This window comes from Hippopotamus amphibius, chromosome 15 (assembly GCF_030028045.1).
Source record: "Hippopotamus amphibius kiboko isolate mHipAmp2 chromosome 15, mHipAmp2.hap2, whole genome shotgun sequence".
Lineage (NCBI taxonomy): Eukaryota > Metazoa > Chordata > Mammalia > Artiodactyla > Hippopotamidae > Hippopotamus > Hippopotamus amphibius.
Genome location: NC_080200.1, coordinates 13133298 through 13150906, shown reverse-complemented (window position 1 = coordinate 13150906; position 17609 = coordinate 13133298). Strand labels below are relative to the sequence as shown.

Sequence of the window (17609 nt, the reverse complement as noted above, 5' to 3'; positions counted from 1 at the left end):
GTTGCAATGGTGAATGGGAGAGTCTCCTTCATTTCTCTTTCTGCTCTTCTGTTGTTAGTGTATAGGAATGGACCTTTCCTAATTTTAAGAGCCCTTTTATATGAATTGAGTCCATCCAGGCTTAGTTATCGCCAAGGTTGGTAGGTCTAAGAAAGCCCTTATGGAAAAGTATGCAGCTTTCAGCCAAAAGCACATTTTTCTACAATGAATGTGGTTTCCAATAACAAACATCTTCTGGACTCAGGATTGTAAGTCAAAGTTCTTGAACTCAAGACAGAATCTTCAATAGTACAGGAAAACTGATCTTTTTTAGCAAATAGGCTCAGCTAAAAACCAAGACACAGAATAGGTATAGATTTAACCTTAGTATGATGGTAACAGGTATGTAAACATTTGCTAGTCTTTTCTCGTCTTTCTAAAGTGGATATGATTACCCTCACAATGCACAAGACAAGACGCAATATACAAAGGTCTCATTAGCAGCTGGTGATCATAAACTGACATTCCTGTTTCTGATATAATTCCCAGCCAGGCTGAATTATAAAACCTGAAGCATCGAATTTTCTGTTTCCTCAGCCACTTCAGTGGCTGAGTGTGGACCCTCAATACAGGCTGACGCAAGTTAAAAATCGCCTTGAACAAGTTTGGGTGCTTCAGTTTCTTTCTCTGTAATAACAGTGCTTACCTCATACAATAAATGAAATAATGAATGTAAAGCACTTAGTGTAGTACCTGGCAAGTAGTACTATTGAAATAAATATTATCTATCAGTGTTATTGTTTCTCCATGAATCAGTTTCCTAGAATTTAGCTTTCAAGACTCTCTGTCTTATGATTTCAGCTGTAACCAATACCTTATGGATAGTCTGCCAAGTCCCATACTTCAGCCAGGTCTGAATGAATTTGGAGCTTACAATTTTCTACTTCCTTTGTGCCAAGGTATCTCTACCCCAGCAGGACTGATATTGGGGGCCCCATAATTCTTTGTGGTTGGAAGCCTTCCTGTGCACTGTAGGGTGCGGATAAGCATCCCAGGCCTCCATCCACTAGATGCCAGTAGCATCCCCCACCCCAAGTCATGAGTGACCACCAAAAATATCTCCAGCCATTGCCAATGACCCCTGGAGGCAAAATCACCTGAAGTCAAAAAAACACTGCTCTATGCTAGGACAAGGAATTCAGACTCTGATCCCCCAAAAGAGCAAATGAACTTGTCAGGGAGCATAAAGCGTATGAGTTCAGACCTTCTAGATGCAAAGTTACCCTCTTTACCTGCTGACCTCTCCACAATTTCACTCTCAGTTCCAACAGTAATTTCCCTTGTTTTCTTTTTCAGAAAGCACAACGATAACCAACAGCATTAAAGAGGTGAGTGGAAGCTGAATCCTAGAACCTAGCCAGGTAACAAATATTTACAAATCTCAAAGTTAGCAAATGGAGGTGACTACTATATGTTATATGTGTGCTATATGTCATATATCATATATATGATAATATAAAATATATGGTAAATATATTATGACACAACATTTTAATGTGTTGATTATAATACATGTAAGTTATATTATATTATAATGTTATATATAATGTATATTATATATAGCTATGATATGTACATATATATCACTCTGTTTATCACTATATATCTCACTATAGAGATAGATAGATGATGATGATAGACAGATGATAGATAGATAGATGATAGATAGAGTGTGTATGCATATATGGATGCATGCGTGTGTGTGTGTGTGTGTACTACCCCCTAAAGACAGAATCTATCCCAGACCAAGAAAGACAGACTAAACAAGACTGTATTAGGATATACTCAGCTGCTGCAACAAAGAGACCCTAATATCCAATGGCTTTAAACTTTATTACTTCCTGAGTTATCAGTCCAGAGGTGAGCAGTCCAGGCTAGTGAAGGGGTCCTGCTCCATCAGGCCATTAAGGGTACCCATGGTCTTTCCATACTGTTGCTCCATCACGCCTTGGCATCTTGTCCTCAGCTGCATAGTCAAAGCTGGATTGCTGCAATGCTGCATTTGTACTGGTGGGTAGAGGGGAGAGAGAATCCAGGGCAAGTTGTCTAGAGTACCAGGTGAAGAGGGGAGAGTGGAGAAGGGGCCTCTCTCTGCATCTACTCACTATATGATGTGCTAATAAGGTCCGGATACCTTCCTTGGAGACACATCTTAAGGTGACAACCCGGAAGTCTGATATATCATAGCCAAACCTAGATGCAAGGGAGGCTGGAACAATATGGTCTGTAGCTGGGTAGCATGGCCCAGATAAAATTTGAGGAATTCATTCAATTATTAAAAGTAGGACGGGGAAATGGAAATTGTATGATGATTAAGAGAGAGAGACCAAAAAAATGCCTGATAGGTAGTAATCATTTAGTGTCGGTAAACTGACTCTCAATTTTAACAGAGAATGATCCATGTCTCTGAGAATCTATAGTCTAGCAGAATGGACTTGTCCCTTATTTATCCTACTCCCCACCCTCACCCTGCTCAACTCCAGAGAAACTATTCACGCCTCACACTCCCAAGCTATAGGCCTCCAGGTACATGCTATTCTCCTACCTGAAACTCCTTTTTCCAGTTCCTCACCTGGCTGGTTCCTCCCACTCTTCCTTACTCAAGACTCAATTCAGGTGTAACGTCCCCCCAGATGGCCTCCCTAAACCCCTCCTTCTGAGTTAACATCCCCCACTATGTTCTTACAGTGGGGCTTGTGGGGGTTGGAAGTGTAGACAGAGGTTTGAATCCTAGTACCACAGTGGCAAGTGACATGGGCAAATGACGACCTCTCTATATGAGAATTCTCCAGAGAAACAGAACCAATAGGAGATAAGATATAAAGAGATCTGTTATAAGGAATTGGAAGACATGTCCCCAAATCTGCAGTCGACAAGCTGAAGATCCAGAAGCGCTGAAGGTGCAGTTCCAGTTTGAATCCAGAAGTTTGAGACCCAGGAAGAGCCAGTGTTTCAGTTTGAGTCTGAAGGAAAAAAAGTGTCCCAGCTCAAGCCTGGAAAAGGCAGTCAGGCAGGAAGAAAATCCCTCTCACTCAGACTTCTTGTTCTAGTCAGGCCCCCAAATGTGGCTGTGCTCCAGCCACATCAGGAAGGGAAATATACTTTACTTCATTTATCCACTCTGATGTTTTGGGGTTTTTGTTTGTTTTGGGTTTGTTTTTTTTTTTTAACATTTATTTATTTATTTATTTATTTTTTAATGTGTGGCTGAGTTGGGTATTTGTTGCCATGTGCAGGCTTTCTCTAGTTGTGGAGAGGGGGAGCTACTCTTTGTTGTGGTGTGTGGGCTGCTCATTGTGGTGGCTTCTCTTGTTGCAGAGCACAGGTCCTAGAGCACACAGGCTTCAGTAGTTGTGGCACATGGGCTCAGTAGTTGTGGCACACAGGCTTAGTTGCTCCACAGCATGTGGGACCTTCCTGGACCAGGAATCGAACCCGTGTCCCCTGCATTGGCAGGTGGATCCTCAACCACTGCACCACCAGGAAAGTCCTCAGATGTTAATTTCATCCAGAAACATGCTCAGACACAACCAGAATGATGTTTGACAAAATATCTGGGTAACCCATGACCCAGTCAAGTTGACACATAAAATTAACATTCAGACTCTTCAAGATCAATTTACTTATCTGGGACTTCCCTGGTGGTGCAGTGGTTAAGAATCCATCTGCCAATGCAGGGGACACAGATTCGAGCCCTGGTCTGGTAAGATCCCACATACTGTGGAGCAGCTAAGCCTGTGTGCCACAACTACTGAGTATGTTCTGTAGAGCCCATGAGCCACAACTACTGAAGCCCATGCTCCTAGAGCCCATACCCCAAAACAAGAGAAGACACCGCAATGAGAAGCCCACACACTTCAATGAAGAGTAGCCCTCACTCACTGCAACTAGAGAAAGCCCACACACAGCAATGAAGACTCAACACAGCAAAAAATTTTAAAAATAAATTTATTTTTTTTTAAATTTGCTCATCTGCAAGGCGAGGGTGGTAATGGCACCCTTGGATAGATAAACAGATTAGATGAGATAATATATGTGTAGTATAAAGCACCGTGCCTGGTCCAGAGTACATGGTCCATCCATGTTATCCATTGTTATCTCCAGTAGACTGATAACATTTAAATGGTGTGTTGTCGCCCTCTAGACAGTGAGCTTCTTGAGGGCAGGATTCAGACCAAGCCCACACTGGAAGTTCAACAACTGTTCATTGAAGTAATAACAAGTAATCATGTTATCAACAGGAACATTTCATTATAAAATGTCATTGCCAGGTTCCTCAAAAAATTAAACATAGAATTACCAGATGACACAGCAATTCCACTCCTAGGGATATACCCAAGAGAATTCAAAGCAGGGACCCAGACATATACCTGGACAAAAGTATAATTCAAAAAGATACATACACCCCTAGGTTCACAGCAGCACTATTCACAATAGCCAAGACATGGAAACAACCTAAATGTCCATCAGTAGATGAGTGGATAAAAAAGATGTGGTACATATATACAATGGAATATTACTCAGCCATAAAAAGCAATGAAACTGGGACATTTGTAGAGACATGGATGGACTTAGAGACTGTCATACAGAGTGAAGTGATCAGAAAGTGAAAAACAAATATCGTATATTAACACATATATGTGGACTATAGAAAAATGGTACAGATCAACTGGTTTGCAAGGCAGAAATAGAGACACAGATGTAGAGAACAAACATATGGACACCAAGTGGAGAAAGCGGGGAGGGTTGGGGGGGGAATGAATTGGGAGATTGGGATACCAAATTGTACACTCTAAATATATGCAGTTTATTGTATGTTAACTGTAACTCAATAAAAGTTCTAAAAAAAAAAAGAGAGAGAGATGAATGGATAAAGCAGATGTGGTACTCTATGACGTACATCAAAGCAAGATCCTTTTTGACCCACCTCCTAGAATCATGGAAATAAAATCAAGAATAAACAAATGGGACCTAATGAAACTTAAAAGCTTTTGCACAGGGAAAGAAACCATAAACAAGACAAGAAGACAACTCTCAGAATGGGAGAAAATACTTGCCAACGAAGCAACTGACAAAGGATCAATCTCCAAAATATACAAGCAGTTCATGCAGCTTAATACCAAAAAAGCAAATAACCCAATCCACAAATGGGCGGAAGACCTAAATAGACGTTTCTCCAAAGAAGACATACAGATGGCCAACGAACACATGAAAAGATGTTCAACATCACTAATCATTAGAGAAATGCAAGTCAAAGCCACAATGAGGTCACCTCACACCGGTCAGAATGGCCATCATCAAAACATCTAGAAACAATAAATGTTGGAGAGGGTGTGGAGAAAAGGGAACTCTCCTGCACTGTTTGTGGAAATGTAAGTTGGTACAGCCACTATGGAAAACAGTTTGGAGGTTCCTTAAAACACTAAAAATAGAACTACCATATGATCCAGTAATCCCACTCCTGGGCATATACCCAGAGAAAACCATAATCCAAAAAGAAACTTGTACCATAATGTTCATTGCAGCACTATTTACAATAGCCAGGACATGGAAGCAACCTAAATGCCCATCAATAGATGAATGGATAAAGAAGATGTGCATATATATACAACGGAATATTACTCAGCTATAAAAAGGGATGAGATGGAGCTATATGTAATGAGGTGGATAGACCTAGAGTCTGTCATACAGAGTGAAGTAAGCCAGAAAGAGAAAAACAAATACTGTATGCTAACTCATATATATGGAATCTAAAAAAATGGTACTGATGAACCCAGTGACAGGGCAAGAATAAGGATGCAGATGCAGAGAATGGACTGGAGGACAAGGGGTTGAGGGGGTGGCGAAGGGGAAGCTGGGACAAAGTGAGAGAGTAGCATAGACATATATACACTCCCAACTGTAAAATAGATAGCTAGTGGGAAGCTGTTGTATAACAAAGGGAGATCAACTCGATAATGGGTGATGCCTTAGAGGGCCAGGACAGGGAGGGTGGGAGGGAGTCACGGGAGGGAGGGGATATGGGGATATATGTATAAATACAGCTGATTCACTTTGGTGTACCTCAAAAACTGGTACAAGAGTGTAAAGCAATTATATTCCAGTAAAGAGCTTTAAAAAATAAAATAAAATAAAGGACATGGTTAACAACAACAAAAAAATATGTGGTATATATATATATGTGTGTGTGTGTATATATATATATATATACACACACACACAATGGAATACTACTTGACCATAAAACAGAATAAAATAATACCATTTGCAGCAGCATGCATGGACCTACAGATTATCATACTAAGTGAAGTCAGTCAGAAAGAGAAAGACAAATACTATATGATATTACTTATATAAGGAATCTAAAATACAACACAAATAAGCTTATTTACAAAACAGAAACAGACTCACAGACACAGAAAACAGACTCACAGACACAGAAAACAGACTTGTGATTGCCAAGGAGAAGGGAAGGGTAAGGAAGGGATGGAGGGAGAGTTTGAGATTAGCAGATGCAAGCTATTATATATATTGTAGAATGGATAAACAACAAGGTCCTACTGTAGAGCACAGGGAACTATACTCAATATCCTGTGATAAACCATAATGGAAAAGAATATGAAAAAGAATGTATATAAAACAACCACTTTTCTGTATAGCAGAAATTAATACGACATTGTAAATCAACAATACTTCAATAAAATATATTTTTAAAAAAAGAAAGCAGGGACCCAAATAGATATTCGCACACCTGTGTTCTTAGCACTATTCACAATAGCCAAAAGGCAGAAACAGCCCAAATGTGCATCAGCAGATGAAGGGATGAATAAAATGTTGTATATCCATACTGTGAAATATTATTCAGCCATAAAAATATGAAGTTCTGATTCCCACTACACCATGGATGACCCTTGAAAACATGCTCAGTGAAAGAAGTCAGACGCAAAAGGTCACATAGTGTATGATTCCCTTTATATGACATGTCCAGAATAGGCAAACCCATGGAAACAGAAAGCAGATTCATGCTTTCCAGAGACTGGGGGAAGGGAGAGAGGGGAGTAACTGTTTAATGGATTTTATTTGGGGATGATGGAAATATTTTGGAACCACAAAAAGGTGATGGTTGCACAACATTATGAATGTACTAAACTGCAACTGACTTGTATACTTCAAAAGGGTGAATTTCATATTGTGTGAATTTCACCTCAATACAACAAAATGCATCACCAAATAAATATAGGTGCAAAGTCATCATGCCAGATCAGACACTAAAATAATTCTGATGGGCCAATGCTTTGGTGCCTATTCTGTACAAATGGGTTTAAACCAAGACAACCTCAGTTGTCATTTAGAGGAAAGCGTTATACCAGGAGGCCACCTCTAAACTAGAAAACTCAGCTCAGAATTTCCACCAAGATTCATTAGACTGAAAGAGTAGAACATTAAAAAGGTTTATTTGAACCTGGTTCTGAAAGTCCCTCCAACCCTTTTCTATATATCTCTCTGCTTATAACTCTTCAGCATGATATCATTTTCCTCTTAAGAGCATTCATTCAGCCCATGAACACTTACTGAGCCCCTACTATTCACCAAGGACAGTTCAAGGTGCTGGGAAACAGCTGTGAAGATAAAATCCCCATCCTGATGGGACTTACTGTCTAGTACTTTAATATACCACAAATCCCTGAGAAACTTGTTAAAGTGCAGGTTTGAATTCGGTACATGTGGACTGGAACCTAAGAGTCTGAATTTATAATAAGCTCTCATGTGATACCGATACTGCTGGTCCGAGGACCATACTCTGAGTACAAGCATGTGGGGATCAGTGTAAAAATTATTTTTCAAATCATCTATACTACAATTTTTATTGCCATGTATTTGATTTACAATGTTTCAGGTGTACAACAAAGTGATTCAGTTACATACATTCTTTTTCAGATTCTTTTCCATTATAAATTACTACAAGAGATTGAATATATTTTCCCTGTGCTATACAATAGGTCCTTGTTCTTTATTTTTTTATATAAATTTATTTATTTTATTTATTTATTTATTGGCTGCGTTGGGTCTTCATTGCTGTACATGGGCTTTCTCTAGTTACTAAGGGCAGGGGCTACTCTTCATTGTGGTACACAGGCTCCTCATTGTAATGGCTTCTCTTGTTGCGGAGCACAGGCTCTAGGTGCGTGGGCTTCAATAGTTGCAGCACACGGGCTCAGTAGTTGTGGCTCACGGACTCTAGAGCACAGGCTCAATAGTTGTGGCGCACGGGCTTAGTTGCTCCGTGGCAAGTGGAATCTTCCCAGAGCAGGGCTCAAACCCGTGTCCCCTGAGTTGGCAGGCGGATTCTTAACTACTGCACCACCTAGGAAGTCCTGTTCTTTATTTTATATAGAGTAATGTGTATCTGTCAATCCCAAATTTCTAATTTATCCCTCCCCCTCCTTTCCCCTTTGGTAACCACAAATTTGTTTTCTATGTCGGTACTACAATTTTAAAACTTCACCTTGGCCCTTCAGTCTTCTTCAGCCACGGGCCCATCTTTTTTGCTATCCATCATAGAACCACTGTATTTTATGCCTGAAACTAACATAATATTGTAAATCAACTATACTTCATTAATAAATAAATGATAGAGAGATAAACAGATAAAATGAGTTTAATATAGCTTTAAAAAAAACAATAAATTTCTTGATATAAAAAGGCCAGTTACATTTTAGTTCCAGGTTGTTGTTAATTATTTCTTATTATTCATGAGCATCATTAGACTTACTTAGGTTTTGTTTCTTTGCTGATCGTTTGTTTCTTATATCTCTTATATTCCCATGAATTACTTTTTTGCTGGGGGAGGGGTTGAGTTACATTGTTTAGTAATTCTCTAAAGGGGAAGTTTGAGGATGATTAACTTCCAAGTTGTAATGTCTGAAAATATCTTAATTTTGCACCCCCATCCCACCCCCATTTTAATATTAACTTGGGGGACTTCCCTGGTGGCGCAGTGGGTAAGACTCTGTCCTCCCAATGCAGGGGGCCCAGGTTCGATCCCTGGTCAGGGAACTAGATCCCACATGCATGCTGCAACTAAGAGTTTGCATGCTGCAACTAAGGATCTGGTGAGCTGCAGCTGAGAAGTCCGTTTGCTGAAACGAAGGAGCCCACGTGCTGCAACTAAGGAACTGCCAAGCCACAACTAAGGAGCCCTGTAGCCACAATTAAGGAGCCCACCTGCCACAACTAAGACCTGGCACAACCTAATTAATTAATTAATTAATATTTTTAAAATAAAAATAAAAAATAGATAAATGTTAACTTGGCTGGGGAAAAAAAAGAAGAAAAAAAGGCCAGTTAGAGTAACTTCTTTTTTTTTTATAGAGTAGAATAAATTTTTATTACACGGCATTTTATTTAAAAAAAATTTTTTACCTTTGTAGACTACATTTTCACAGTAGAGATTCTCACAGTGGGGCAACAACAACTTATTACTTATAATTTTATATTTGTGGACAGATTACTTTAGAACAAGTAAAATAAACACATTTGAGGATTAATTCTCTGTTTAGAATCTGTAACAATTTGAAACATCTATCAAGGGACCTCTTCCGTATATGGAACTTCTCTATATTCAGAAACTCTCCAGGCTCTTCTTCCTAGGATTTAGAAATCACTAATGTGAAATACCAGCATTTCTGATTTTCAAATTTCCCTAGGATGTGTAACCATCAGTAACTGGTATCAACTGAACAGAGAGGGAAAGTTTACAAAAACTAAACACTGCCTAATTTTCTGCCAAGACTTTTTTTATGAATTAACAGTCTTTCCCTTTCTCCATCGTCCTAGGACAAATATAGATGTTTGATCAGATATTGAGAGTAATAAAGCTGAATTCCCTTTAAAAGTTTGAAAGGCAAAAGCTCTATGTCCATCAGTGGATGAATAGATAAACAAAATGTGACACATATATATATACACATACATAAACGTGTGTGTGTGTGTGTGTGTGTGTGTGTGTGTGTGTGTGTGTGTGTGTTCAGTGGAATATTATGCAGCCTTAAAAACAGAAAATCCTCCCATATGTGGCAACATGGATGAACCTTGAGGACATTATGATAAGGGCACTGAGCCGGTCACAGAAGAACAAATACTGCGTGATTCCACTTATATGAGATCTCTGAAATAGTCAAATTCATAGAATCAAAGAATGGAGTGGTGGTTGCCAGCACCAATGGGGAGGGGACTATGGGGAGTTGCTGTTCAAATGGCATAAAGCTTCCCTTATACAAGATGAATAAGCTCTAGGAATCTGCCAGACAACACTGTATCTATAGTCAACAATAATGTGCAGCAAAAACATGTTAAAAGGGCAGATCTTGGGACTTCCTAGGTGGCACAGTGGTTAAGAAGCTGCCTGCCAATGCAGGGGACACGGGTTTGATACCTGGCCCGGGAAGATCCCACATGCCAAGGAGCAACTAAGCCCATGCACCACAACTATTGAGCCTGTGCTGTACAGCCTGAGAGCCACAACTACTGAGCCTGTGTGCCACAACTACTGAAGTCCATGCACCTAGAACCCGTGCTCCACAACAAGAGAAGCCATCGCAGTGAGGAGCCCATGCACCTCAATGAAGAGTAGCCCCTGTTCACCACAACTAGAGAAAGCCCGTGTGTAGCAACGAAGACCCAATGCAGCCAATAAATAAATTTATTTTTTAAAAAAGGGGGGGGGCAGATCTCATGTTAAGTGTTCTTACCACAATAAAATAGATTTTTTTTAAAAAGGCAAAATCTCATATATAATGGTTAGTTATACTGCGAGCCCTGAGAGACAGCCCGTTAACTCCCTAGCATACAGAACTCAGTCTCACAGTTTCTTGGATACAACTTCTCTCAAATCTTTCTTCAAATATTAAATTCTAACAATAACCAGGTGATTAGAAGAGGTTTGTCTCACCAATGGACTTATCTGTTATTTCCTTCTTGTTGTGAATTGAATGGCATGACAGAGCAGAGGCAAGGCGGTTACACTCAATTCTCAAGGTATTAAGTCTAAAGGGTCAGAGCTTCCACAGCATAGCCACAGCTTTGCAGATGCACACATCATGATAGTTGAAATAATAAAGCCCAGCAACTGTGAAAGCCGAGAGCACCAAAAGACCTGCCTTGGCAGCTTTCTGCAATACATCCCTTCAAACATAGTAACAATTTATCCAGTGCCCTAGGGACTACAAAGAGTGAGGGCTACAGCCAGAGAGTAACCCATCGCAGAGCAAGGATTCAAATAAGCAGCTGGAAGTAGGTCCAGGAGCAAAACACTGACAACTGTCTCAACAATCCAGTGGAGAGATGCAGCCTTGGAACCAGAATGGTGGCTGGGTGACAGGTGAATCTGCTGTATTCCACACCATCCTGGGGTTGGTCAGTCTTAGAGAAATGCTGAGACGTGAGCCAATCTGACCACTGAGGTTCGGAGGAACAGAGCTCATCCTCCTCCAGCACCGCAAGGGACACTCAGCCTCCAGAAAGTCACCATGTCACTCCTGAAGGCTCTAGAGTACCTTCTGAGCTATAATTCTACTTCCTGATTTCTCAACTGTGGCACTATTGACATTTGAGACTGGGTCATTCTTGGCTCTGAGGGCTGCCCCATGTATTATAGGAAGTTGAGTAGCACTTCTGACCTAAATATCAGTAGCACTCCTCAGTGGTGACAATCCAAACATCTCCAGACATTACCAAACTTCCCCTGGGGATCAAAGTCGCCCCCAGTTGAGAACCACTGCTCTATTTCTAGAAACCTTACCACTTCCTTGTTGGTAAAAGATGTTCATGATAGCTAACACTTACACAGTGTTTACCAGGCAGACACTGTTCTAAAAATGCAGCATCTCTTCACTCATTTAATCTTCCCCCAAAACCCTATGGGGTCCTAGTACTGTCCTCACCCTAAACGGGGAAACTGAGGTGACTGAGTGACTTTCCCAAGGTTGCTCAGCCAGTGAATGCTGGAGTCAGGGTTTAAACCAGACATCCGGCTCCAGCATCTGCTTTCTCGTGTTTTCTTCTGATCCACTGGATGTGGGACCTATCAGATTGGATTTTTTCTAATTCTTTATCTCTTCAAAGTTGCAACGGGTTGTTGAGAATATCGAGGCGCTTCTCACCAATAAGATTCTATTGGGAACGGCAGAGAAGAGAAACGTCACGTCCACAGTTACAGCTATGCTCCAGAAAGGGGAATCAATTGTTCTACAAGCTGCCTTGAAAGCCCCAGACCAAATCATCCAGAAAGTCCAAAACAGTAGTGTGGGTAAGAACAGCGATCCCCAACATTTTTGGCACCAGGGACCGGTTTCCTGGAAGACAATTTTTCCATGGACTGGGGTGGGGGTGGAGGAATGGTTCAGGCAGTCATGTGAGCGATGGAGACCAGTGGGGAGCAACAGATGAAGCTTCACCCACTCACCCACCCACTGCTCACCTCCTAGTGTGTGGCCCAGTTCCTGACAGGCTGCAAACTGGTACTGGTCCCTGCCCCAGAGGTTGGGAACTCCTGGGTAAGACAATAAGGTGTGATACACATAGGGGTATGGTTACTAACTGAGGTCTGGATTAAGCAATTCGAAACATAAACAAGTACTGCATGAGTCCATTTATATAAAATTCTAGAAAATGCAAATTAATCTATAGTGACAGGGATGGGAGGGTGGGTGAAGGGATGAAAAAGGAATATGAGAAAATTTGGAGAAATTGTTGGGAGTGCTGGAAATGTCCTCCACCTTGGTGGTGGTGGTTTTACAGATGTATACACTCGATGAAACTCATCCAGTTGTACACTTTAATGTGTGCAATTTGTTGTGCATCAATCACACCTCCATAGGGCTGATTTTAAAAATTGTCACTGGGGAAATTCCCCGGTGGTCCAGTGGTTAGGACTCCACGCTTTCACTGCCGGGACCCAAGAGGGTCTGGGAACTAATATCCCATAAGCCTCCCGGCATGGCCAAAAAAAATTTTAATAAAAATTATTTTTTAAAATTTAAAAAATTTAAAAATAAAAATTGTTGGTTGTTTCCAACGCTAAGTCTGGAATCCTAGCTTAAAGTTAGTTGTTTTTTTTTTAACCAGTGCTTGCATAACCTAGCAGCACATGTCACAGTGACTGTACTTAAACTATCCCAGAGGAACATCTTACTACATATTTTTAAAATAAGAATACTTTTATTAGGGAATTCCCTGGTGGTCCAGTGGTTAGGACTTGGCACTTTCACTGCCAGGACCCAGGTGGGTCTGGGAACTCATATCGCACAAGCCTCCCTGTGTGGCCAAAAAGTTTTTTAAATAAAAATACTTTTTAAAAATTAAAAAATCTTAAAAATATTGTCAGCGGTTTCCAATCCTGAGTTTGGAATTCTGGCTTAAAGTTAGGTTTGGTTTTTTTTTAACCAGAGCTTACATACTTAACAGCACATGTCACAATGATGCTACTTAAATCATCCCAGAAGGAGCATCTTACTACATATTTTTAAAATAAAAATACTTTTACTAGGGAATTCCCTGGCGGTCCAGTGGTTAGGACCTGGTACTTTCACTGCCAGGACCCAAGTTTGGGAAACTAAGATCTTACAAGCCACGCAGCATGGCCAAAAGATATATATATACTTTAATTATACTTGCCATATAGTCATTAGATATCCATGTGATGAGATTATATGTCAATTAGCTTGACATTGGTAATCATTTCACTGTGTAAATGTGTTTCAAGTCTTCATATTGTACACCTTAAATATATACAATTTTTGTTTTTGAAAATAAAAGTACCATAGCAAAGCCAAGTATTAAATTTTTTAAAAATTAGCAAAAAAACACATACACAAAACTAAATTGAGACCAGCCAAATCCACCCACATCCCAGTCCTCCAATCCGATACCCATGTAGGTACATGTCTGATGAAGAGACACATTTTTTGTGTATGTTACAATGTACATATAGTTGTACAAACTGCTTTCTCACTCATTACATTACAAACACCTTTCCATGTAAATCATATACATCATCATCACCTATGTTATTGTTGTCAATGGTTTATAGAGTTGCATGGTATATATAATTTATTTATACTACATATTTATTTATACTGTAATTTATTTATTTCCCTATTCTGGGAAATGTGGGTTGTTATCAAACAACCCTGTGACAAAGACCATTGAAAATTTATCTGTGTGTATTTGTTTGGTGTTTTCTTAGGATAAATTCATAGAAAAGGAATCATTAGATCAAAAGGAAAAAAACATTTTATAGACTTCGGATACATATCACTATATTGGCCTCCAGAAATGCTGCTGGCTATGCTTTTTATTCAGCTCGGAGATGTCAATGTATTTGTGCATACCTAACTAACCATTTTGTTTTACCAACTTGCATAATAAAATACTTTATACACTATAAAAATAATAATTTTTTAAATTTTTAATAAAATAAAATTCAGTGCCTAACCTTCTTGGGAAACCAGAATCTGGACAATTTCATTCAAAATTAAACCAGATTACGAGTAACTCTCATCTTTCCTGATGTGGCCATTTCCTAATTGTTTTATCAATTGCCAGTACCCTTACCTCAGTGGACTTTAGTCTCCTCATCTGTAAAGTGAGATAATAATGCACAATGCTGCATATAATATACTTAAAACTAGGGCTGGTAATTGCTATTCTACCTTCAACTCTTTATTATTATAAAGTTTTATTTAAATAAAGTCATTTTTCATATTCCTATCTACTTTATAATAGTTTCATTAGGTGCTATTTTGTTACTTGCTTCTTTTTAACTTTTTTAAACATATACAAAAGGAGACATAATAAGCCCACTCTACTCATCACCCAGCTTCAATTGCCAATTCAGGACCAGTCTCTGACTGTCTGATTTTTAAGATAAATATTTTCATCAGCGTATTTCTTGCTTTTCTTTTTTTGGCCGCACCACGCAGCTTGCAGGATCTTAGTTCCCCGAAGAGGAATGGAATTCGTGCCCTCTGCAGTGAAAGCAGGGAGTCCTAACCACTGGACAGCCAGGGCATTCCCTTATTTCCTGCTTTTCTATGACTTCATTTTTATTGGAAGCATGGTTTCCCTTTAAGAGAGAAGACACAAATTTTTTAATCAATTCCTTCTTAAACATTTAGGTTATTTCCCATATTTCACCATTATCATCTTTGCTGCTGTGAACTTTCTTGTAACTAATTCTGCTCTCTTATCCATGATTGTTTTCCGAGAATAAATTCCTAGAAACAGAATTGTCGCTTCAAAGATGATATGCTAGAGAATGTTAGTTAAGAACTTGATTTCAGGAGTTAATCCTACTTAAATTCTGAACTTCGGTTTCCTCATCTGAACAATGGTTCCCCATGGGGTTATAAGATGCTGTTATAAGATGATGATGTATAACGATCTTAGCCCAGTGCCTGGCACATCCTAGACATTCAGTATATTTGAGCTGTTTGTGTAGCTATGCACATTTTTAAAACTTATAGTAAATGTAAGCTTGCCGGTTGTTTTTCTTAGCTGCTGTTGAAACTCGAGTTGTCACAGACAATTGCTCCAAGGCAGTCACCTTCAACCTGAATGCCCAGATGAACTCCATGGATATCCACTGCAATGACATCATCCAGGGAAACATACAAGGTACATGTGGTGGCTGCATGCAGAACCCCTAAGACACGCAGAGCAATATCACTCTGTGAACAGTAAGGAAAGGTCCACAATAGGCTCCCCCCCAATGGGTCTGTTACCCTAAAACTGTGTCATTTGAGTCTTCCTTAAAAAAAAAAAAATCCTCCTAAATTGGAGGCTTTCTATTCTTCTGCATGAAAGAGACTTCTTTGCAATTTAGGGGCCGTACTATCCGGGCCTCAGTTTGGGTTCACTCAGGAGCAGTCTGTGGATGTATAAGGAGTTCAAGTGTAATAATTTTATTTGGGAGATGATCCCAGGAAGCCCCAGCAGATGTATCCGTCAAGGGTCTCCAGAGAAACAGAAACAACGGGGTGTGTGTGTAGAGAGAGACAGAGACAGAGACAGACAGGGACAAAGAGATTTTAAGGAATTAGCTCATTAGTGATTGTGGAGGGTAGCAAGTCTAAAATCTAGCCAGCAGGCTGAAGACCCAGAGAATAGTTGCTGCAGCTTGCGGCCGAAGGCAGTCTCTTCCTCAAGAGAAGTCAGTGTTTTTCTTAACACCTTCCACTGATTGGATGAGTGCCCACCCACGTTACGGACAGTAATCTGCTTTATTCAAGATCTGCTGATTTAAATGTTCATCTCATCTAAAAATACCTTCACAGCAATATCCAGATGGGTGTTTGACCAAATATCTGGGTATCGTGGCCTATCCAAGTTGAAACAGAAAATTAACCATCCCAGTAGGGAAAACAGGAAGTGAGACAAGGAGAAGGCAGCCCTTACAGGTATTACTATGTTAGTGAGCCAGTTACTGCTGGTGGTGACTGGGGTTCAATCCCACTGAGTTACCCCATTCAAGGAGAGGGACCTGGGCTCTTTATCCACCTGCTCCGATCCATTACTGATCGAGAGCCCTTCTAGGGGGGTGGAGGAGGTGGAGGTAAACTTCTAGGCTCGTCCAACCTGCCCTGTGTAGAGATCAAACACATTCACTCCTGGGAAAACTCCCAGACAGAGAGTCACAGCTGCTTGCAGTAGAATCCAACAGCATATAGAGAAACCAAGAGTGGCAAGGAAATCGTCAGGGTGCTTGCAGCATCTGCTCCAGCTGGTGTAAAAAGGCATAAATTGTTACTATTAACTGTCCCAGTATTACCAGACTTTATGATTTTTTTCAAGAGAAACCAAAAATTGGGCTGTTTGCATGAATATCTCCAATTTTTTAATTTAAAAAGAATACTTTTATTATAGCTGCCATAGAGTTATAATTGCTATAGCACAATAAATGGGATATTAAAATCCAATCACGGGACTTCCCTGGTGGCGCAGTGGTTAAGACTCCATGCTCCCAACACAGGGGGCCCCAGGTTCAACCCCTGGTCAGGGAACTAGATCCCACATGCGTGCCACAACTAAGAGTTCGCATGCCACAACTAAGGAAGCCTCGGGCCACAACTAAAGACCCCGTCTGCTGCAACTAAGACCCAGCGCAACCAAATAAATAAATAAACATTAAAAAATATCCAGTCACATAAACATGGGGCACAGCTGGTCTGTACTATCACCAAAAGTCCCAAAGTAAAGACAAGAAAACATAGACAACAAACCACCTGCTGAACTGAGATAGTCTCACGTAGCAATTAGTTCACATCACTTCCTCTCCTCCCCTGGGAAGATAACAACTTGAATGTGTCTCCATCTGAAAATGGGTCAGGCAGAGGATGAAAGCCAAATTCCAACCACATGATTTCACACTTGCACAATCACGCAGTTCCCCTGTTACTCACAGTGTGTAGAGAGAGCATGCAGAACTTCACAGTGCAAGCCAAACCAAACATGTCTGCAACCCAGTTTGCTCCTTGGTCATGTTCTGAGGCACTGGGGGTTAGGATGGCAAC

The 17609-nt window shown here is 40.2% G+C and overlaps 1 protein-coding gene and 1 pseudogene across 1 annotated transcript in view; one reads left to right on the top strand and one right to left on the bottom strand.

Annotated features, from left to right (window-relative positions):
- ADGRE3 (adhesion G protein-coupled receptor E3) overlaps positions 1-17609 on the top strand; it is a 67283-nt gene that overhangs the window by 28786 nt on the left and 20888 nt on the right. The window contains 3 exon segments of the mRNA XM_057708304.1: positions 1336-1400; positions 12163-12346; positions 15595-15714. Coding sequence (XP_057564287.1) covers positions 1336-1400; positions 12163-12346; positions 15595-15714 — 369 coding nt within the window.
- Positions 11094-11569, bottom strand: LOC130836778 (succinate dehydrogenase [ubiquinone] cytochrome b small subunit, mitochondrial-like; annotated as a pseudogene).